Below are 17562 nucleotides of genomic sequence, written 5' to 3' on the forward strand. Positions count from 1 at the left end.
TGCTTTTGCAGCCATGATTGACTCAGAAGCCAAGGGGGAAGAGGAGAGGCATTCTGTGCCTGAAGAAACTTACTGCTTTGTCGCCCTTCAGGAACGCCAATGCTCTGCCCCCTCTGAGTGGTCCTTTTGGGGTGCTCACAGTATGAAGAGGGGTCCTTTGATGCTCCTGCTTTTTGGGGGTCTGGTCAGGCAGGTTCAGCCATTCCTTGGTTTTGCCTGAGGCTGGTTGTCTGCCTCCACTCCTCCCTCCCCCTCTCTTTCCTGGGTTCTTCTGTCCTGCTTTCTTTTCCCAGGGTCCTTTTGCTTTCTTCTGCTTTCTCCAGCTTGCTCCTCCCCCAATTGACTCCATCTCTTTACCTTCTCCTGTCCATCTGCCTGCCACCTCCTCTTGCCTCTTCTGACACCTTGCCTCTTGCCTCTCTTACCTCCTCCAGTGAGCAGGAGAACCATCATGGATGGGGACAGGAAGGCACAGGACTTCCTGTTGGCACTCCCAGCAGCATACTAAAGTTGCACGCTGCCAGAGAGCCTTTTGCAACAGGCACTGACTGCTTTGTGGCAGTCAGCGCCATCATGGAAGAGGAACCAAGGATGGGCAGCTGTTCCCAGGAAATACTATATAAGATTGGGCTCAAAATGTGCATTTATTTTAAAATTGGTTTTCTTTCATATTCTTGTCCATATTTTTTTTTATTAAAACGTTTTTACCCCACCTTTCCATCCCTGAAAGGAAACTCCAGATGGCTTACAAGATTGAAATAAAGCATAATTCAACAAAACAAATTTAAGCAAAGCATAATGCCTTAGCAGGATAGTGTATTGGTGAGTGATGTGCTACATGATTTTGGGCGCAATCCCAGTCAACTTTGCAGCACTGACATAGCTGTGCCGGTGTGGCATGCACCACATCTTGCAGTGGGGAGGCAGTCGAGGGGGGTCTCCTCAAGGTAAGGGCATGTTTGTTACCTTACCTTGGGGCTGCATTGCTGCTAGATCAGTGCTGGAAAGTTGGTTAGGAGTGTACCCTTTCTTTGTAAATCTGAAAAACAGAGGAATTTTAAGAGAGGATATTTATGTCAACAGCAACAAAGACAGAAAAGAAATTAATATTTAGGGAGTCTGTAATTATGTCCTTTTTAAAGAACAATTTAAATTTAAGGTTACAGTTTAAGGTTTATACAATTCAAGGTTATCTGACTGGGCTGAAATGCTCAGGATGAAAGCATGCACTGATGTTTTTGGTCTAATTCCCTGGCGTCCTCGTCCATGTTGCTGAAGGCGTAGACCTACTGGCCTTTCTGAAATGTTCACTAGAAGGATGAAATTCTGAATGAAACCTGACATTTAAAGGCCTGTTCCAAACAGTCAGATCTTTATAGCAAAGTCAATATCTCTCCCACCCCCACTATGCTTTCTCTAAAGCAAGGGTGTCCAAAGTTTTTGGCAGGAGGGCCACATCATCTCTCTGACACTGTGTTAGCGGCCGGGGAAAGAAAGAATTAATTTACATTTAAAATTTGAATAAATCTACATAAGTTTACATAAATGAATATATTAAAGATGAACTTATATGAATGAATGAAGGTCTTGCAATAGCTCAAGCCCTATAAAAGGCCTTGCACAAAGCAAGACTGGCCTTTCCTTTGCTGCCACTACTGCATCACAGACATGAAACAGCAAGCAGTGGAGGAAGCCCTCATACCACAGCTCATGCAAAGAGGTCAGACAGTTGCCTTCACACTGAGAGCAGTTGTGTCGGGCCAGTGTGGGCTGCAACAAATCTCTGGAGGGCCAGAGGCTCATTGGAGACTGGGGGCTCCCTGAGGGCCGCATTGAGAGGCCTCAAGAGCCGCATGTGGCCCCAGGGCCAGGGTTTGGGCACCCCTACTCTAAAGAGTCATGGTTTTCAGCATCTGTTCTCAGAAAAGTTCTGAGGTCACCCACACCACCCATGAAAAATTCAATGTTTCACTTGGAGTGCATTGGACAATTATGAAAAAGTAAGTTCTATTCATCTGTATTTCTAATCTGAACAATATCAAGATATTGAGATGGGTGCCTTGCAGAAGTTGAAAGTGGGTGAATGCGCTCAATGTTGGTATGAGAAAATATTATAAACCTGAAACAAGCGCAGAAAAGAGCAGCCCAAAATACTATGGGACTGGAGCACCTGCCCTGTGTAGAGTCTGACATGTCTGGGGCCTCAATCCTTTCCTCTGCCCCCAGTGCCAATGCACCCATGCCAGAAAGGTGCATGCTTATATAAACGTTCTTAATAAATATTCTTAATAACAATAATGCCCCATGCTATGGTGGTGGGCTGACTTAAAGGCAAATGGAAAATAAGTAAACATATTTTTTTTTCTTAAAATATTTTTTACTTACCACCATGAAAGCCCTGTGACTGCTATGGGTCTCATCAGACGTATACCACCTATTTTGATGGTGTATGTCCAAGAAGCAAAAATGGTGGGGATGTTTCCAAAAGAGGGGATAGGATTCAATTGGCACTGGATCCACCCCTTCCCACCTCCTCCCCAGAATTCCCAGTTCCACCCCTCCCCACCCATGTTCTACCTCCTATGCAGCCTTCTCTGCATGTGTGCACTGTTGTACAGCCTCTAACAACAGCAGAACTCTGTTCCCATGATTATAACTAGCCCAATAGGATGGAGCTGTGAGGTTTTTTAAAGTTGGTATGGGGGGCAGTGATGAAATGATTGGGATTTATCGAGTTATGCATGGCATGGAGAAAGCAGGGAAACTTCTATGCATCTTTCATAGCTGCGGCTTCAGGTTTCATGAATTTCATCTTTAGCCGCCCTGGGTCCCTTTAGGGAGAAGGGCGGGATATAAATAAAGTTTATTATTATTTATTATTATTTCATCAGTCACTGAATGAAATGATTTGGCCAGGGACTTGGGGCAGGTGCTGCTGCTTCACACAGAGCCTGACTGACTTGGAATTTACAGCCTAAGGATGTTTTAGAGAGTTTTAAAAGGGGATCATTCATGGGGGAAGAGTCATCTGTCAATGACTTTTGGCCCTGAAGGCTAACTGGAAGTTTTTGGAAGCTAACTGGAGGCCGTATCGCTGATGGCAGGGATGACATTGGGAGATGAATATCTCCTTCCTTCCTTCCTTGCTTGTGGTTTTCCTAGAAGCATCAAGGATACTTCACTAGATTAGATGGACCTTGTGGTCTGATCTGGCAAGGCTCTTTTCATTTCTTATGGAAGTGGTAATGGGTGCAAAGAAAAACATGAATGGGGAATCTATAACCAGAACTTGAAAGGTCTGGTCTCCTTATGGAGGCTAAGGCTGCAATCCTAACCACACTTTCCTGAGAGTAAGCCCCATTGAACAAAATAGGACTTCTGAGTAGACCTGATTAGGATTGTGCCCTACAAGTCGTTATGATTACACTGCATGAATCTCTCAAAGCTTTCTACACATTTCATGTATCCTTACTGTGTAAGCTCTGGTTCATCCATTGGGGGTGGCAATGCTCCTTCTGATTAGTGAAGGAATGGGGCAGCCCCATCCCATTTCTTCCACTATGCACATGACACCAACAGCTGACTGTGCTGCACTCTGTTCACTCTGCTTTTTGTTGAGGGACAAAAATGGTGCAATTTCAGCACCTGGGGAATTTGGAATGACCCATTCGCACCTGAGGTCATCAGCATGGTGAAAGGGAGAGCATGTAGCTTCGCTCCAGGTAAGAAGGAATAACCTGCAGATCAGTGTTAAGAACATAAGAACAGCCCCACTGAATCAGGCCATAGGCCCATCTAGTCCAGTTTCCTGTATCTCACAGCGGCCCACCAAATGCCCCAGGGAGCACACCAGATAACAAGAGACCCCATTCTGGTGCCCTCCCTTGCATCTGGCATTCTGACATAGCCCATTTCTATAATCAGGAGGTTGTACATGCACATCATGGCTTGTAACCCGTGATGGATTTTTCCTCCAGAAACTTGTCCAATCCCCTTTTAAAGGCGTCCAGGCCAGATGCTATCACCACATCCTGCGGCAAGGAGTTCCACAGACCAACCACACGCTGAGTAAAGAAATATTTTCTTTTGTCTGTTCTAACTCTCCCAACACTCAATTTTAGTGGATGTCCCTTGGTTCTGGTGTTATATGAGAGTGTAAAGAGCATCTCTCTACCCACTCTGTCCATCCCCTGCATAATTTTGTATGTCTCAATCATGCCCCCCAGGCATCTCTTTTCTAGACTGAAGAGGCCCAAACGCCGTAGCCTTTCCTCATAAGGAAAGTGCCCCAGCACAGTAATCATCTTAGTCGCTCTCTTTTGCACCTTTTCCATTTCCACTATGTCTTTTTTGAGATGCGGCGACCAGAACTGGACGCAATACTCCAGGTGTGACCTTGAGTATTTGTACAATGATTTGTACAACGATTTGTACAACGGCATTATAATATTAGCTGTTTTATTCTCAATACCTTTTCTAATTATCCCAAGCATAGAATTGGCCTTCTTCACTGCCGCCGCACATTGAGTCGACACTTTCATCGACCTGTCCACCACCACCCCAAGATCTCTCTCCTGATCTGTCACAGACAGCTCAGAACCCATCAGCCTATATCTAAAGTTTTGATTTTTTTTGCCCCAATGTGCATGACTTTCCATTTACTGACATTGAAGCGCATCTGCCATTTTGCTGCCCATTCTGCCAGTCTGGAGAGATCCTTCTGGAGCTCCTCACAATCACTTGTGGTCTTCACCACTCAGAAAAGATTGGTGTCATCTGCAAACTTAGCCACCTCACTGCTCACCCCTGTCTCCAGGTCATTTATGAAGAGGTTGAAGAGCACCGGTCCCAGGACAGATCCTTGGGGCACACCGCTTTTCACCTCTCTCCATTGTGAAAATTGCCTACTGACACCCCTGCTATGTTTCCTGGTCTTCAACCAGTTCTCAATCCCTGAGAGGACCTGTCCTCTAATTCCCTGCCTGTGGAGTTTTTTTAATAGCCTTTGGTGAGGGACCGTGTTGAACACCTTCTGAAAGTCCAGATATATAATGTCTACAGGTTCTCCCGCATCCACATGCCTGTTGACCTTTTCAAAGAATTCTATAAGGTTTGTGAGGCAAGACGTACCCTTACAGAAGCCATGCTGATTCTCCCTCAGCAAGGCCTGTTCGTCTATGTGTTTTGAGTTCCTATCTTTGATGAGGCATTCCACCATATTACCCGGTATAGACATTAGGCTGACTGGCCTATAGTTTCCCGGGTCCCCCCTCTTTCCCTTTTTAAAGATAGGCATGCCATTTGCTATCCTCCAATCTTCTGGCACTGTGGCCGTTTTGAGGGACAAGTTGCATATTTTAGTCAAGAGATCAGCAACTTCATTCTTCAATTCCTTAATAACTCTTGGGTGGATGCCATCAGGGCCCGGTGACTTACTGATCTTTAATTTATCAATGAGGTCTGAAACATCTTCTCTTTTAACCTTTATCTGACTTAATTCCTCAGTCAGGAGGGGCCGATTGGGCAGCAGTATCTGCCTGAGGTCTTCTGTCATGAAGACAGATGCAAAGAACTCATTTAATTTCTCTGCCATCTCTAAGTCTCCTTTTATCTCCCCTTTCCCTCCCTCACCATCCAGAGGGCCAACTGCTTCTCTGGCGGGTTTCCTGCTTCTAACATATTTGAAGAAGCTTTTATTATTCCCCTTAATGTTGCTGGCCATGCGTTCCTCATAGTCTCGCTTGGCCTCCCCTATCACCTTCTTACATTTCTTTTGCCACAGTTTATGTTCCTTTTTATTCTCCTCATTAGGGCAATACTTCCATTTACGGAAGGAAGCTTCCTTGCCCTTTACAGCCTCTCTAACTTGGCTGGTTAGCCATGTGGGCACCCTCCTGGATTTAGTGGAACCCTTCTTTCTTTGCGGTATACACCTCTGCTGGGCCTCTATTACTGTTGTTTTAAGCAACCTCCATGCACTCTGGAGAGATTGGACTTTTTTTACCCTCCCTTTCAACCTCCTTTTAACCAGCCTCCCCATTTGAGGGAAGTTTGCCCGTCGGAAGTCAAGGGTTTTTGTTAGAGATTTGCCTGGTATTCTTCCCCCGACGTGCATGTCAAAACAGATCGCAGCATGATCACTGTTCCCCAACGGCTCCGTAACATGACATCTCTAACCAGATCCTGTGTACCACACAATATTAAATCCAGAGTCACCTGTCCTCTGGTGGGCTCCATGACTAGCTGCTCTAAGGCACAGTCATTTAGCACGTCAAGGAATCCAGTCTCCTTTTTGTGACCAGAACACAAATTGACCCAGTCAATATGAGGATAATTGAAGTCCCCCATGATTACAACCCTGTCCCTCCTTGTCACCTCCCTGATCTGTTTCCTCATTTCAAGGTCCCCTTCCGATTTCTGGTCTGGAGGACGATAGTATGCCCCCAGTATTACATCGCTCCACAGGCCTGGTAATTTAACCCACAGAGATTCTATGGTGGAGTCAGACCCTCCTTCAATCTCTACTTTGCTGGATTCTATCCCTTCCTTAACATAAACGGCCACCCCACCTCCAACACGCCCCTGCCTGTCCCTCCTGTAGAGTTTATAGCCCGGGATTGCAGTATCCCACTGATTCTCCGCATTCCACCAGGTTTCCGTTATGCCCACTATGTCAATGTTTACCCTTGTCACCAGACATTCCAGTTCTCCCATCTTTGCTTGGAGATTTCGGGCATTCGCATAAAAGCATTTGTACACAGAATGCCCCAGGGTGGGCTGCTTATTCGCTCCTTTGTCCCCGCATCCTCTCACTGTGCCAAACCGTCTATCACATCCCATCAAGCTACCATTCCCAATTTCTTCTCCTACTCTGCCTTTACCTTGAAAGACCTATTCCCGTGGTAGTCAGTGCTGCTAAGTTTCGGTTGCTGATATATTGCATGTTTGCCATGCAAAATTAAAAAAAAAAAAAAAAGCAAATCTTGGATGCAAACTCATCTTTATTATTATTGAGCATTATTGGATATTGATGAGATGCAAAAAGGGCTCAGTGTTTTCCTCTCAAATGCCCTTTGTTGCTCTGTATTGATACCACTATGGTATACTTCTTTCTGGGATCATGTGTTTTCTCTACTCATTTTGAATCATTTCATTCTCCTCGGACTCCTTGAGAGAACTGTTGGGCATTGGGAGAAAGATTCTGTTTCCTTGTTTATGCTCATCCCTTTTCGATCTCATCAGTTCATCTAGTCTGCTTTTACCCAGACTAGAGTTTTCCTTTCCTATATATATTGTGCAGACAGAGCATCTGGGAAATCATAGCATCCTGTGTTAATGCTAGAGGCGACAGCATTGAGCATGACCCGGTGTATAGTCTCTGCTCCAGCCTCTATTCGGTTTATTGTATGGGAATTGCAATATACTGAAGAAAATTACTACCAACACTCTGGGAAATCCATAAGGAGCCAAGTAAGCAGATCAAATAACCTGTTACAAGATTGTCTGTGCATTTTTCTTACTTCTTAAAAGCAAAGCTAGTACTGCCGGAGCCTGTTACGTTTAACCTTTCACTGTGTAGGGAATTCCATCATGTGACAATGAGAACAGATTACAGAAAATGCTATAATTGCCCATCACGGCTCTAGTGTCTTACTTTTAATAAATATCTATATGTTCAGTCAATCAATATGTTCAATTAGCATATTGAAGTCGTATATGCTGGGACCGCCCTCTTAGGTCATCTGAGGGCTTTCCTGCAAATGCCGCCTTTCTCCCAAGTTAGGGAGATGGCGGCACAGGGTGAGCTTTCTCGGTAGTGGTGCCGCAATTATGGAGGCTTGAAGTGTGGCCCCATGAGAGCTGACAGCACCATGTTGATATTTCAGATAGGAAATCTGTTACCAGTAGAACAATTCAGCAATGCCTTCCCTTTCACAAAATGTTTATCATGGTGTCTGGGGGGGGGGGCAGGCAGGTGGACAGGATAACCTTCAACAGAGGAGGAGACCATCTCTTCTACTGGCCCTGCCTCCTGGTGGTGAGAGGGACATTCCCAAAGAGTAAGCAAGGCCCCTCTTCCTCTTCCCAGAACAAGAGTTTACAAGTAAAAATTCTGGTTTTTTCCTCTTCCCCATGTGGTCGTGTACTATTGCTTTAACCCAACCTGCATTCACAAAGCTTGTGCTGTTGAACATGGCTTGACATCTAAAACTTCTCTAAACTTAGCTAAGGGCAAATGCTATATCTGAATTCCTTTTTGCAGGCAGCCTGGATACACTCTGATGAAGCTGAATGTTGACAAGTACTTTTGTCACTTGGCATCATAAACAAACACAACTGAAGCCCAAGGGTACACTTTGGAGCAGGCCTGATTTTTCCCTGTAGGCATGCATGAGCTGCTGGCTTCGAGTAGCACCTCTATGGGGAAGCTTTTGCAAACACACTTTTGTGAAGGGCCTGGGATTTAAAATTGCTGAATTATGGCTGGAGACAGGCTATCATTTTCCACAAGAGCTGTAAGTAGCATTGTTTCACACTCCCCCATTTCTTTGCATGGCAAAAAGTTTCAGGAGCAGCTTCTAATAGGTTTCCTGGTAAGAGGAGTGTATTGGAGACTATGGTGTTTTTGAAATATCTGTTTGTTTGTTTGTTTGTTTGTTTGTTTGTTTGTTTGCAGGTACAAATGGGGGAAGCAGGCAAACACCCAGACAGATGGTGCTACATTTTAAAGAAGCATCAGTTCCCTAAAGACAACAGCATGACCTTAGAGCCCTACAAAACTCCTCCTTGTGAACTAGTTGCAAAAGTCAGACTTTGGTCTTTTTTCTGGCCACATTTCAAATGCCAAATTGTTTCTCTCCAGACCCTATTCAAGGAGGTGATGTGTGTCCAGTAAGCTAGCAGCCACCAGTTTTGGATATTGTTTTATTTATTTATATTTCTATTCCACCCATTCTCACTGACCTTTAAGGAAACGCTTAGAAGGTTTCTGAAGCGTTTCAAAACCCTGAAAAACCCGTTTGTCCCAAAATGAGAGTGACATATGAATTAGTACAGTGGTTCCCAAACTGTGAGCCGGGACCCACTGGTGGGCCATGGCCTGATTTTTGGTGGGTCACCAAAGGGCAATGGAAAGATAATCGGATAACTAACTACTAATTACCCCGCAAAGAGCTAATCTCCTGCAGTTTGCAAGCATGTGCAAATAAAGTGAAATAAATGTTTGAAGGTCTTTTTTCTGGTTATTATTACTTATAAATAAACGAAATATTATTTCCAGATCTCCTTTTTTAAAAATCTTGTAAACCCAGTTGGGTCCCAATAGAGTGACATTTTAAAAAGTGGGGCCAGGTGCTAAAAAGTTTGGAAACCACTGAATTAATTTTCACACAAAGGACAATAGCAATGAATCAATGATGGATGGACGTCTTTTGTCTCCTTTCTGAACTTTGTGCAGTTTCAATGTATTTTCATTCTGGTCTCTTCCACTAAAAATCCTCAGTACTTTTCCCCTAAGTGAAAAAAATACATATTTAAATGCATGTTTTTTCAAAGTGTTTTTGTCCAAACAACTGGTGTGATATCACATTGCAAAATACACATTTGAATGTGTATTTTTCCATAAATATATGGAATGCATAAATATGTATGAATCTTAAAAAAAAAAATTCTGACGTGCTGAAGAGCAGGAGAGGTTCAGAACCAAGAATCCCTTTGTGAATTTTGACAAGAGGATTTGGGTAACATCCCTGCCTTCAGCTTTCCTTAAGGAAAAAAAAAAAATCTTTGTTCTGCTTCAGAAGCATGTAGTCAGGCTAGACCAGGGGTGCCCAAACCCCGTTCCTGGAGCCACTTGCAGCCCTCGAGGCCTCTCAATGCGGCCCTCAGGGAGCCCCCAGTCTCCAATGAGCCTCTGGCCCTCTGGAGATTTGTCAGCGCCCACACTGGGCGCTGACAACACAACTGCTCTCAGTGCGAGGGCAACTGTTTGATGTCTCACGTGAGCTGTGGATGAGGGTTTCCTCTACTGCTTGTTGTTTCACATCTGTGATGCAGTAGCAGCAGCAAAGGCCAGCCTTGCTTTGTGCAAGGCCTTTTATAGGCCTTGAGCTACTGCAAGACCTTCATTCATTCATATAAATTCCATCTTTAATATATTCATTTATGTAAACTTATGTAGATTTATTCTAATTTTAAATGTAAATTAGTTCTTTCCCCCCCCGGCCCCCGACACAGTGTCAGAGAGACCATGTGGCCCTCCTGCCAAAAACTTTGGACACCCCTGGGCTAGACCATAGTTCCAAAGCTCTGTGCAAAAATGGACTAGATCTTTCCTGAAGTTTGTCTCCAAAAAACAGCTTTTCAAAGCTCCTGCCTTTCTGAACCACATATAGCACAGGATTTGATGGTAAGCTAATGGGTCTCTCAGCCTGAATTGGCCCTCAGTTTCTCTTCTGGGAAGGCCACAGTCATTTTGCATCATTGCCTGTTGCTGGTTACTGAAGAGAACAAGGCCAGTTCAATATTAGAGGGCGAGACCCTTCATGAAGGGCTTAGACCAGTCTAAGTAAGTCATGCCCCGACATATTAAGAGGATGCTTTGCTACTGCCTTCCAGCTGAGATATGAGAGGTCCTGACAGTATGCAATCTTAAATGCTCCCCAGGCACTCCTCTGTACCAGCAAAGGTGGAAATGCTGATGACCTGACCAGGTTCCACCCTGCATAATTACATTTTCACAAACTTGAATTCTGTTGGCTGTTTAAGTGGCTAAAGTGTGTATTTCTCCACTGCTAGCCTACCCTTAACTGTAATCCTACGGAGAATTTCAAAACAGATGTTGTCTTCCATCTCACTATCAGCTACATCTTACTGGTGGTTAAAGTGATTTTTCTGTTAAGTGTGAGAAGCATTTTGGCATTGTTAAGACCTCAGTGCCTCTGTTCCATGTTCTGTGCTTCTGTTACATACAGTGATATGTATGTATCAGTGGGGGAGGGGGGAGACAGTGGGAAAACATGCATATTCCATTTTGATGCAGAAATAAATATTGATCACAAAGTGTTAGCGTAATATCTCAGACTCTCAAGAATTCGTCTGGAAACATGGGAAGTGGAAGTGTGGGCCTTCTTAGAGCCCAATGCTAAAGGCCCAGGCAGATGTAGAGAAATCATATGTAGTTTGATGGGTACAATGAATACATGCATGTGCATGCACTAGGAAGCCCTAGTGGGTCTCTGGTTCCCATCATGTATGGACTGGGGTGAATTCGGTTTCCTCCTTCAAAGAAGCAGGTGTAGGAAATTGAATAGAGGCCCTTGGAGGAATGTATTCTCATTTCTCTCTTTCCCCCAATGTCCGACAGTTTTTGGCAGAACTAATTTCTTGTTTTATCTCCTCAGTTTGTCTCAGGCATTATATGCTTATTGAAACAATACACATACCTGTCTAGTTTTGAGAAGAAAGTTGAGAAAACATGAGTAAAAAGATCATGTGCTGCGTTAAGTACCTACACTGTGAAACTCCTGAATGTGGCTTTCTTGCAATGTTTTTGAATGAATGCCATCTGCCTACATATATTTTAAATCTGAGGACCTTTCAATGTAATTGGATAGAACTATGGAAAATTTGCTTCCAGCTAATGCCAAGTTTGCTTACTGTTTGTTTTCTTGCTTGCATTGCAAGAAGGCCAACGTGGAGAGTATGCCAACCACATAATAAGTTCCATAGACAGGAGTGCAAAAGATCAGAGTGTCCATCCAAAGAATATCTTATATCTTAACCCTGATTTAGGCACAATCCATTAGGACAGTGGTTCCCAAACTTGTGGGTCATGACCCACCAGGAAGGAAAGCACTAGTCTCTGGCCCCTTGGGACGGTGGCAACGATGTAATCTCCAGGATCGTGCCAATGTCAGAGACAGAAGGGGGGTTATTTAAGCCATGTTAGCCTCTGGAGAGTGTAGGAAGCCCTGCCCTGTAAATGCCTCCACGTGGCTCCTCAAAATGACTAAAAATAGCTACTGGAATCCACTTCCAGTTTTGCAATCGGACAATAGCAATAGCCTTATTTACAGTATTGCAAAAGAACTGAGGAAATGTATACAGATCACTGAGCACTTTGGAAAACATGAATCGGGGTGGAAGCACAGGGTCAGGGCGCGTGGGCTATTGAGAAGGATTGGGAGCCTGCTGAATGAAAAAGTCCCACTTGAAACCTTTTAAGCGTTTGTGGTTTTATCAGAAGCTGCCCACACATTTTTCAGTGATTTTTTGCGGTTGTCATAAGTGTGGAGGAGACTGCAGTTAATGTTGCTTCGTTCTGATTGCCTTGAAAACAGCCTGGATGGTAGCAACCTGAGGAACTGCTAGCCAGAATCTAATCTCTTCAGTTCAGAGCACAGAATGAGCTCCCCCCCCCCATCTAACCAGTCTCTGGAATCTAAGGGTCAAGCTGGATGGTATGCCTACTGGGGCCTGTGTGTTGTTGTTTTTTCTTTGCAATGTAAAGAGTTGCAGCACAGAGCTTCAGTCTAGATCAGGAGCATCAAGGGAGGAGGGAAACCTTTATTACCTCTCCCTAAGATATCAGTCCAGATCTCTCACACATTGTGGCTGTTTGGCCTGAAAGGGGAGCTCTCAGCTGGGAGAACTCATATTACGGTCATGCAGGAGAACAAAGAGTTAAAGTCATCTAGCCCCACAGAATGGTCCCAATCTGGATTAGGGCTCTGCGGACTAAAGTTGACATTTTGAAAATTTGAGCACGAAGTCCTGATCAATTATGGTTGCTGCAGTGGCTAGACCCGGGTTGCTTCTGCAGTTTTAATAAATGGTGACAAGTCTGAATATCACTGCATCACATGGCTGCACTTTTTAAATTAAAAACTGGTTTTAAATTAACTCTTAATCTCAGTTTAAAGGTCAGGACAGAACACTGTTCTCTTCTGTCTCTGCTCTGCCTTCCTTCTCCTATGCCTCTTAGGCAAGAAATCCTTAATTTCACACTACAGTGCTAAGAAGTTTTCATTAACCCCCTTAGCCTTCCTCCAAGGAGCTTGATGGATCTGTACTTGTGAACTTTCCTAAGCAGCCTCCCATCCACATGCTTGTTAGCCCCCGATCAGTGTAGCTTCAAAATCAGAATTACTTGAAGCACCTTCTGATTGTCCAGTTCTAGAAGGTTAAACCCTGCGGGTAGCGAAGGTACTGCAGGTAGATCAGGTACTGAATTCACCCCACAGGTCACTAGGAGGCAGATGACAACTGCAGTTCCTTACCACGGTCTGCTCAAAGAGCAAGAAGTCCTCTTGCAAGAAGTCATGTTCCAAAGCAAGATCAGGAAGCAGAAATGGTTCCAGGTTCACAAAACAACTCCTCAATAGTAAAGTCCTTACTCTCTAACATGTTCCAAAGTTGGAAGGAGCTTTTTTCATCCTCAGATCAGCCCTGCTGCTTTTCCCAGGCAAGTCTCCTCCATGAGAAAATGCACACATTTTCCCCTTGCTTTTCCTACCCCTAGGTAAGTTTCTTCAGACATGGGAGGTGGACTAGTGCACCCAAAGCCACCTCTGTGGCTGTTGCTTTCCCCTGCTCCAAGGTGTGCTTCAGGTTGCCTTGAAGCAAGGGGAAGGGGAGCCGGTGGAGGATGGTACTTTTTGAGCAATTGCATCAAGCTCTCATATGTCTTTGGGTACTTCTGGGCAAGCCAAGGGATGCTCCTGCATCCCTTCCTGAAGCACACCTTCAATGCAGTTTTGCACAGCCGAGTTCTTACTCTATAATCACATACAGAGAACAAAGCCCTGTTGATAATTATGCCTTTGTTTTCAATCACAAGCATCACGATTGGTTCAGAAGAGTATGAGTGTTAAAGCGGAGCTGCAGGAGGTCTTGAATCTCAAAAGGATTAGATAGGCATGCTCAGGGAGGTGCCTAATTCATCTCCAGAGCTGAGAAGGCTTTGATAGTTCTCTCGGTGGGAAAGATCATGCTCAGAACAGAGTGTGCTTGAGTAATTAAAGCAAATTGGATGTGAGCTTGGGCCAAAGCAGACGTAACATGAGAGATCCATGATTGACTGGCTTGTTTGTTTGTTTTACTTCAAAGCAGTCATTGAGGACTTCAATTTTGATCGCAGTGGCAGTGGTGGAGGGAGGGCCACTTAAACTTTCCCTCCATCTCCCAAGCTAAATTGTCTCCCCTCAACCATGACACAGATATCAGGGCTCTTCTACCTCTGAAGGGCAAGTTAAGATAGGGAAACATTGGAGGGGACAATGGTTAAACATCTCTCCCACTAGCACTGTTGATGCTCGTTCAAAATCAGAGCACCCTGCAGCTGTTTTTAAGTAAGACAAAACAAAGTTGGGAATTCCAATCACACTTCTCTCATATAAGGTCAGCATCAGGGGTTAGACCATTGACAGAATTCACTGAATATTCTTAGCCCATTCCTATATCCTGTTCTTTCTTAACCTTGTTAGATAATCGCAACGTTAACCTTTCTTGGAAATAAGGTGTCTTATGGATATCATCTTGACAGGTCCTCAAAATCCCAGTAGCAGATTTGTTGAAGGATTGCTTCAGAAAGCTAAAGGTCAGTATCTGTGAAATGCCATTTTCTTGGCTAATCTTGGAAAATATATTTTCATTTTGAGCTGCCTTTTCCCAAAAGGCATTTGTCTTTAGCCTTCCGAAGCATACAGCTGCTACTTAAAAAATATTATTTAGTGCTCTGAAGAAGTGGTGGAGCTGTGTGTGTGTGTGTGAGTGTGTGTGTACGCAAAACACTAAGGATGTTGCTCTAACGTCCTGGAATGGCTCCAAAAGAGAGGGTCAGGGACTGCTTGCACTCCACAGTGAGGTGCCGTGCAAAATTTGGTGTTTTGTACCCCCTCTAGCTATGCCACTGCTTCAAAGATCAGTTCATGTAACTGAATGAACCATTTTTAGTTCAGGATGCTGTCTTGAAAAACTCCTGAGCCCCCATGTTCCTTCTTTACCTTCTCCTCTTATACACCAGAGGAATTCTTATGTGTTAAACCTCAGCTCTGAAGCGCACTCAAACCATGATTAACCCAGGATGTGACACTGAACTTGGCTAACAGTTTCACATCCTGTGGTTTATAAACCACAGTTAAGCAACAGGTTCAGGGTCAGGCTCAAGCAAGCTGTGCAGAGCGATGTTTCAACACACACCACCATTCTTCTGATGTGTAGGCTAAGGCGGTGTGAGGATGGGGGAAGGAGGAAGTGTGTGGGCCTAGGACTGTGTTGTTCCCATCAAGCAAATAATTATATGTTGGGTTATCTGAACTGAAACAGTGTGTAGTGGATGCTGTACAAGAAACAGAGGTCACTCGCTGTCCAATTCTGTGTTTAATCAGAAATCCTACTGCGTATAAGGAGCCTTGCTCACATGTAAACATGCATAGAATTGCAGTCATGCAGTGCAATCTTAAGCATGTTTTATTCAGAAGTAAGTCTGACTGAGCTGTTGTTGTTGGCATCCTTCAGTCTCGGAAGACTATGGTATTGCACTCTGAATGGTGGTTCTGGAACAGAGTGTCCTCTCCAGTGCGTGAAACCTGGGTAATGTAGATATGGAAGATAGACTGTTACCCATGCAGCAAATCCTCCCTCTCTACATCGCTGAAATGGTCCAATGGAAAGGCAGAGGCCAATATGGTTGATTCCAGCGGCATCGCAGGAGTTGCCAGAACGTGACTGTGTTCAGCCATGAACTGCCTCAGGGAACTCCGGCTCCGGATTTTGCCTCGAGGTTGACTCCTGAAGCCTCTTCCATAACTGGATGTAGCCACAAGGCAGTGGAGGTTTGGGATCAGACTTTTCCTTCTCTCAGATGAGCTGCCTTCCCAGGCTAACAAGTCCCATCTACCCGGTGGCTGTTTAGTTGCCTCTTACGACAAGTACAGCCAAACTGAGGGCCTATTCTTATCCCCTGAGCTAAACAGTTTACCAAGTTTACTGAGTAACTGTAACTGACTTTACAGTTTACTGAGTTTACTGAGCTAAACAGACGCATCGGCAAAGCAGCTACCACATTTCCCAGACTTGCAAAGAGAGTCTGGTCCAACAAGAAGCCGACAGAACATACCAAGATCCAGGTCTACAGAGCTTGTGTCTTGAGTACAGTTCTGTACTGCAGCGAGTCATGGACTCTTCGCACACAACAGGAGAAGAAGTTGAATGCTTTCCACATGCTCTGCCTCTGATGCATCCTCGGTATCACCTGGCAGGACAAAGTTTCAAACAACACAGTCCTGGAACGAGCTGGAATCCCCTCCGTGTATACACTGCTGAAACAGAGATGCCTGCATTGGCTTGGTTATGTCGTGAGAATGGGCGATCATCGGATCCCAAAGGATCTCCTCAATGGAGAACTTGTGCAGGGAAAGCGCCCTACGGGTAGACCACAGCTGCACTACAAGGATAGCTGCAAGAGGGATCTGAAAGGAATGTACCTCAACAGATGGGAAACCTTGGCCTCTGAGCATCCTGCTTGGAGGCAGGCTGTGCAGCATGGCCTTTCCCAGTTTGAAGAGACACTTGGCCAACAGACTGAGGCAAAGAGGCAAAGAAAGAAGGCCCATAGCCAGGGAGACAGACCAGGGACAGACTACACTTGCTCCCAGTGTGGAAGAGATTGTCAGTCCTGAATTGGCCTTTTCAGCCACACTAGACGCTGTGCCAGAACCACCATTCAGAGTGCGATACCATAGTCTCTCGAGACTGAAGGTTGCCAACATGAAGTCTGGCTGAGCTCAATAGAACTTACTTTGTAGTAATTGTGCTTACAGAGTAGCAGCCTGTCCTTGTCCATGGAAGGCTAACAGAATTTATCATACTATTTTCTTAAAATGATTTTTCTCTTTATGCTAACAAGGTGCAATACCATTACTATAGTAAACATTTGAATTGAATGATTGTGGTTTTTAATACTGTATACGTACAGCCATCGTTTATGAATCTTCAGATGGAATATGCACTGTGAAACGTTATGTGTATTTCTGCGGAAAAAAAACCCTGCAATCATAATTGAAAAATAAAGGCTGTGTTGAATGGTTGGGACAAAAGTGAGAGGAGAGAGCAGGATTTTATTTTAGACCATGGAGGTGACAGAGGGGTGAGAGCTGTAATTGTTCAGGGAAACGGTGCTGAAGAAATAGGTTTGAAGACCGTCGCTGAAAGAAAAGGAGATAGCCGTCCCCATCCCATCTATTACAAGCATAGGAAGAAGAAATACAAGCCAGAATGAAAGAAGAGGGGGAAACTAAAGCGTCCTTTTTAGTTAAGTGGTGGTCAATTTTTTGGCAAATGTGTTTCAAGTCTAGGCTTGAAATATGCATTATTGCCATTATATATGCAGACCAAATTGCCTGCGGTCTTGTGAGCCAGAGCAAGGTCTGACTTATGCCATAGCCCAGGCACTTCTGTTGCTTTTCCCGGGTGCCATACATTCCTGCTACCCAAGGTGTGGGGTAACAACTCATATTCAATCACAAATGAGTTTTACTCGTATTTAGGGAATATCTACTT

At 44.5% G+C, this 17562-nt stretch overlaps 1 protein-coding gene across 2 annotated transcripts in view; it reads left to right on the forward strand.

Moving 5' to 3' along the window:
* The window catches only part of KCNAB1 (potassium voltage-gated channel subfamily A regulatory beta subunit 1), a 163904-nt gene that overhangs the window by 8298 nt on the left and 138044 nt on the right, over window positions 1-17562 (forward strand). The window contains exon 1 of one of the 2 annotated variants that reach the window (XM_066619809.1): window positions 8369-8516. The exons of the other annotated variant lie outside the window; for it this stretch is intronic. Within the exon in view, the coding sequence (XP_066475906.1) occupies window positions 8392-8516 (125 nt within the window). The 5' untranslated portion in view covers window positions 8369-8391. Of the gene's footprint in view, window positions 1-8368; window positions 8517-17562 lie in introns of those variants that run through there. 2 annotated transcript variants of the gene reach the window in all.

The sequence above is a fragment of the Tiliqua scincoides genome, chromosome 3, assembly GCF_035046505.1.
Source record: "Tiliqua scincoides isolate rTilSci1 chromosome 3, rTilSci1.hap2, whole genome shotgun sequence".
Lineage (NCBI taxonomy): Eukaryota > Metazoa > Chordata > Lepidosauria > Squamata > Scincidae > Tiliqua > Tiliqua scincoides.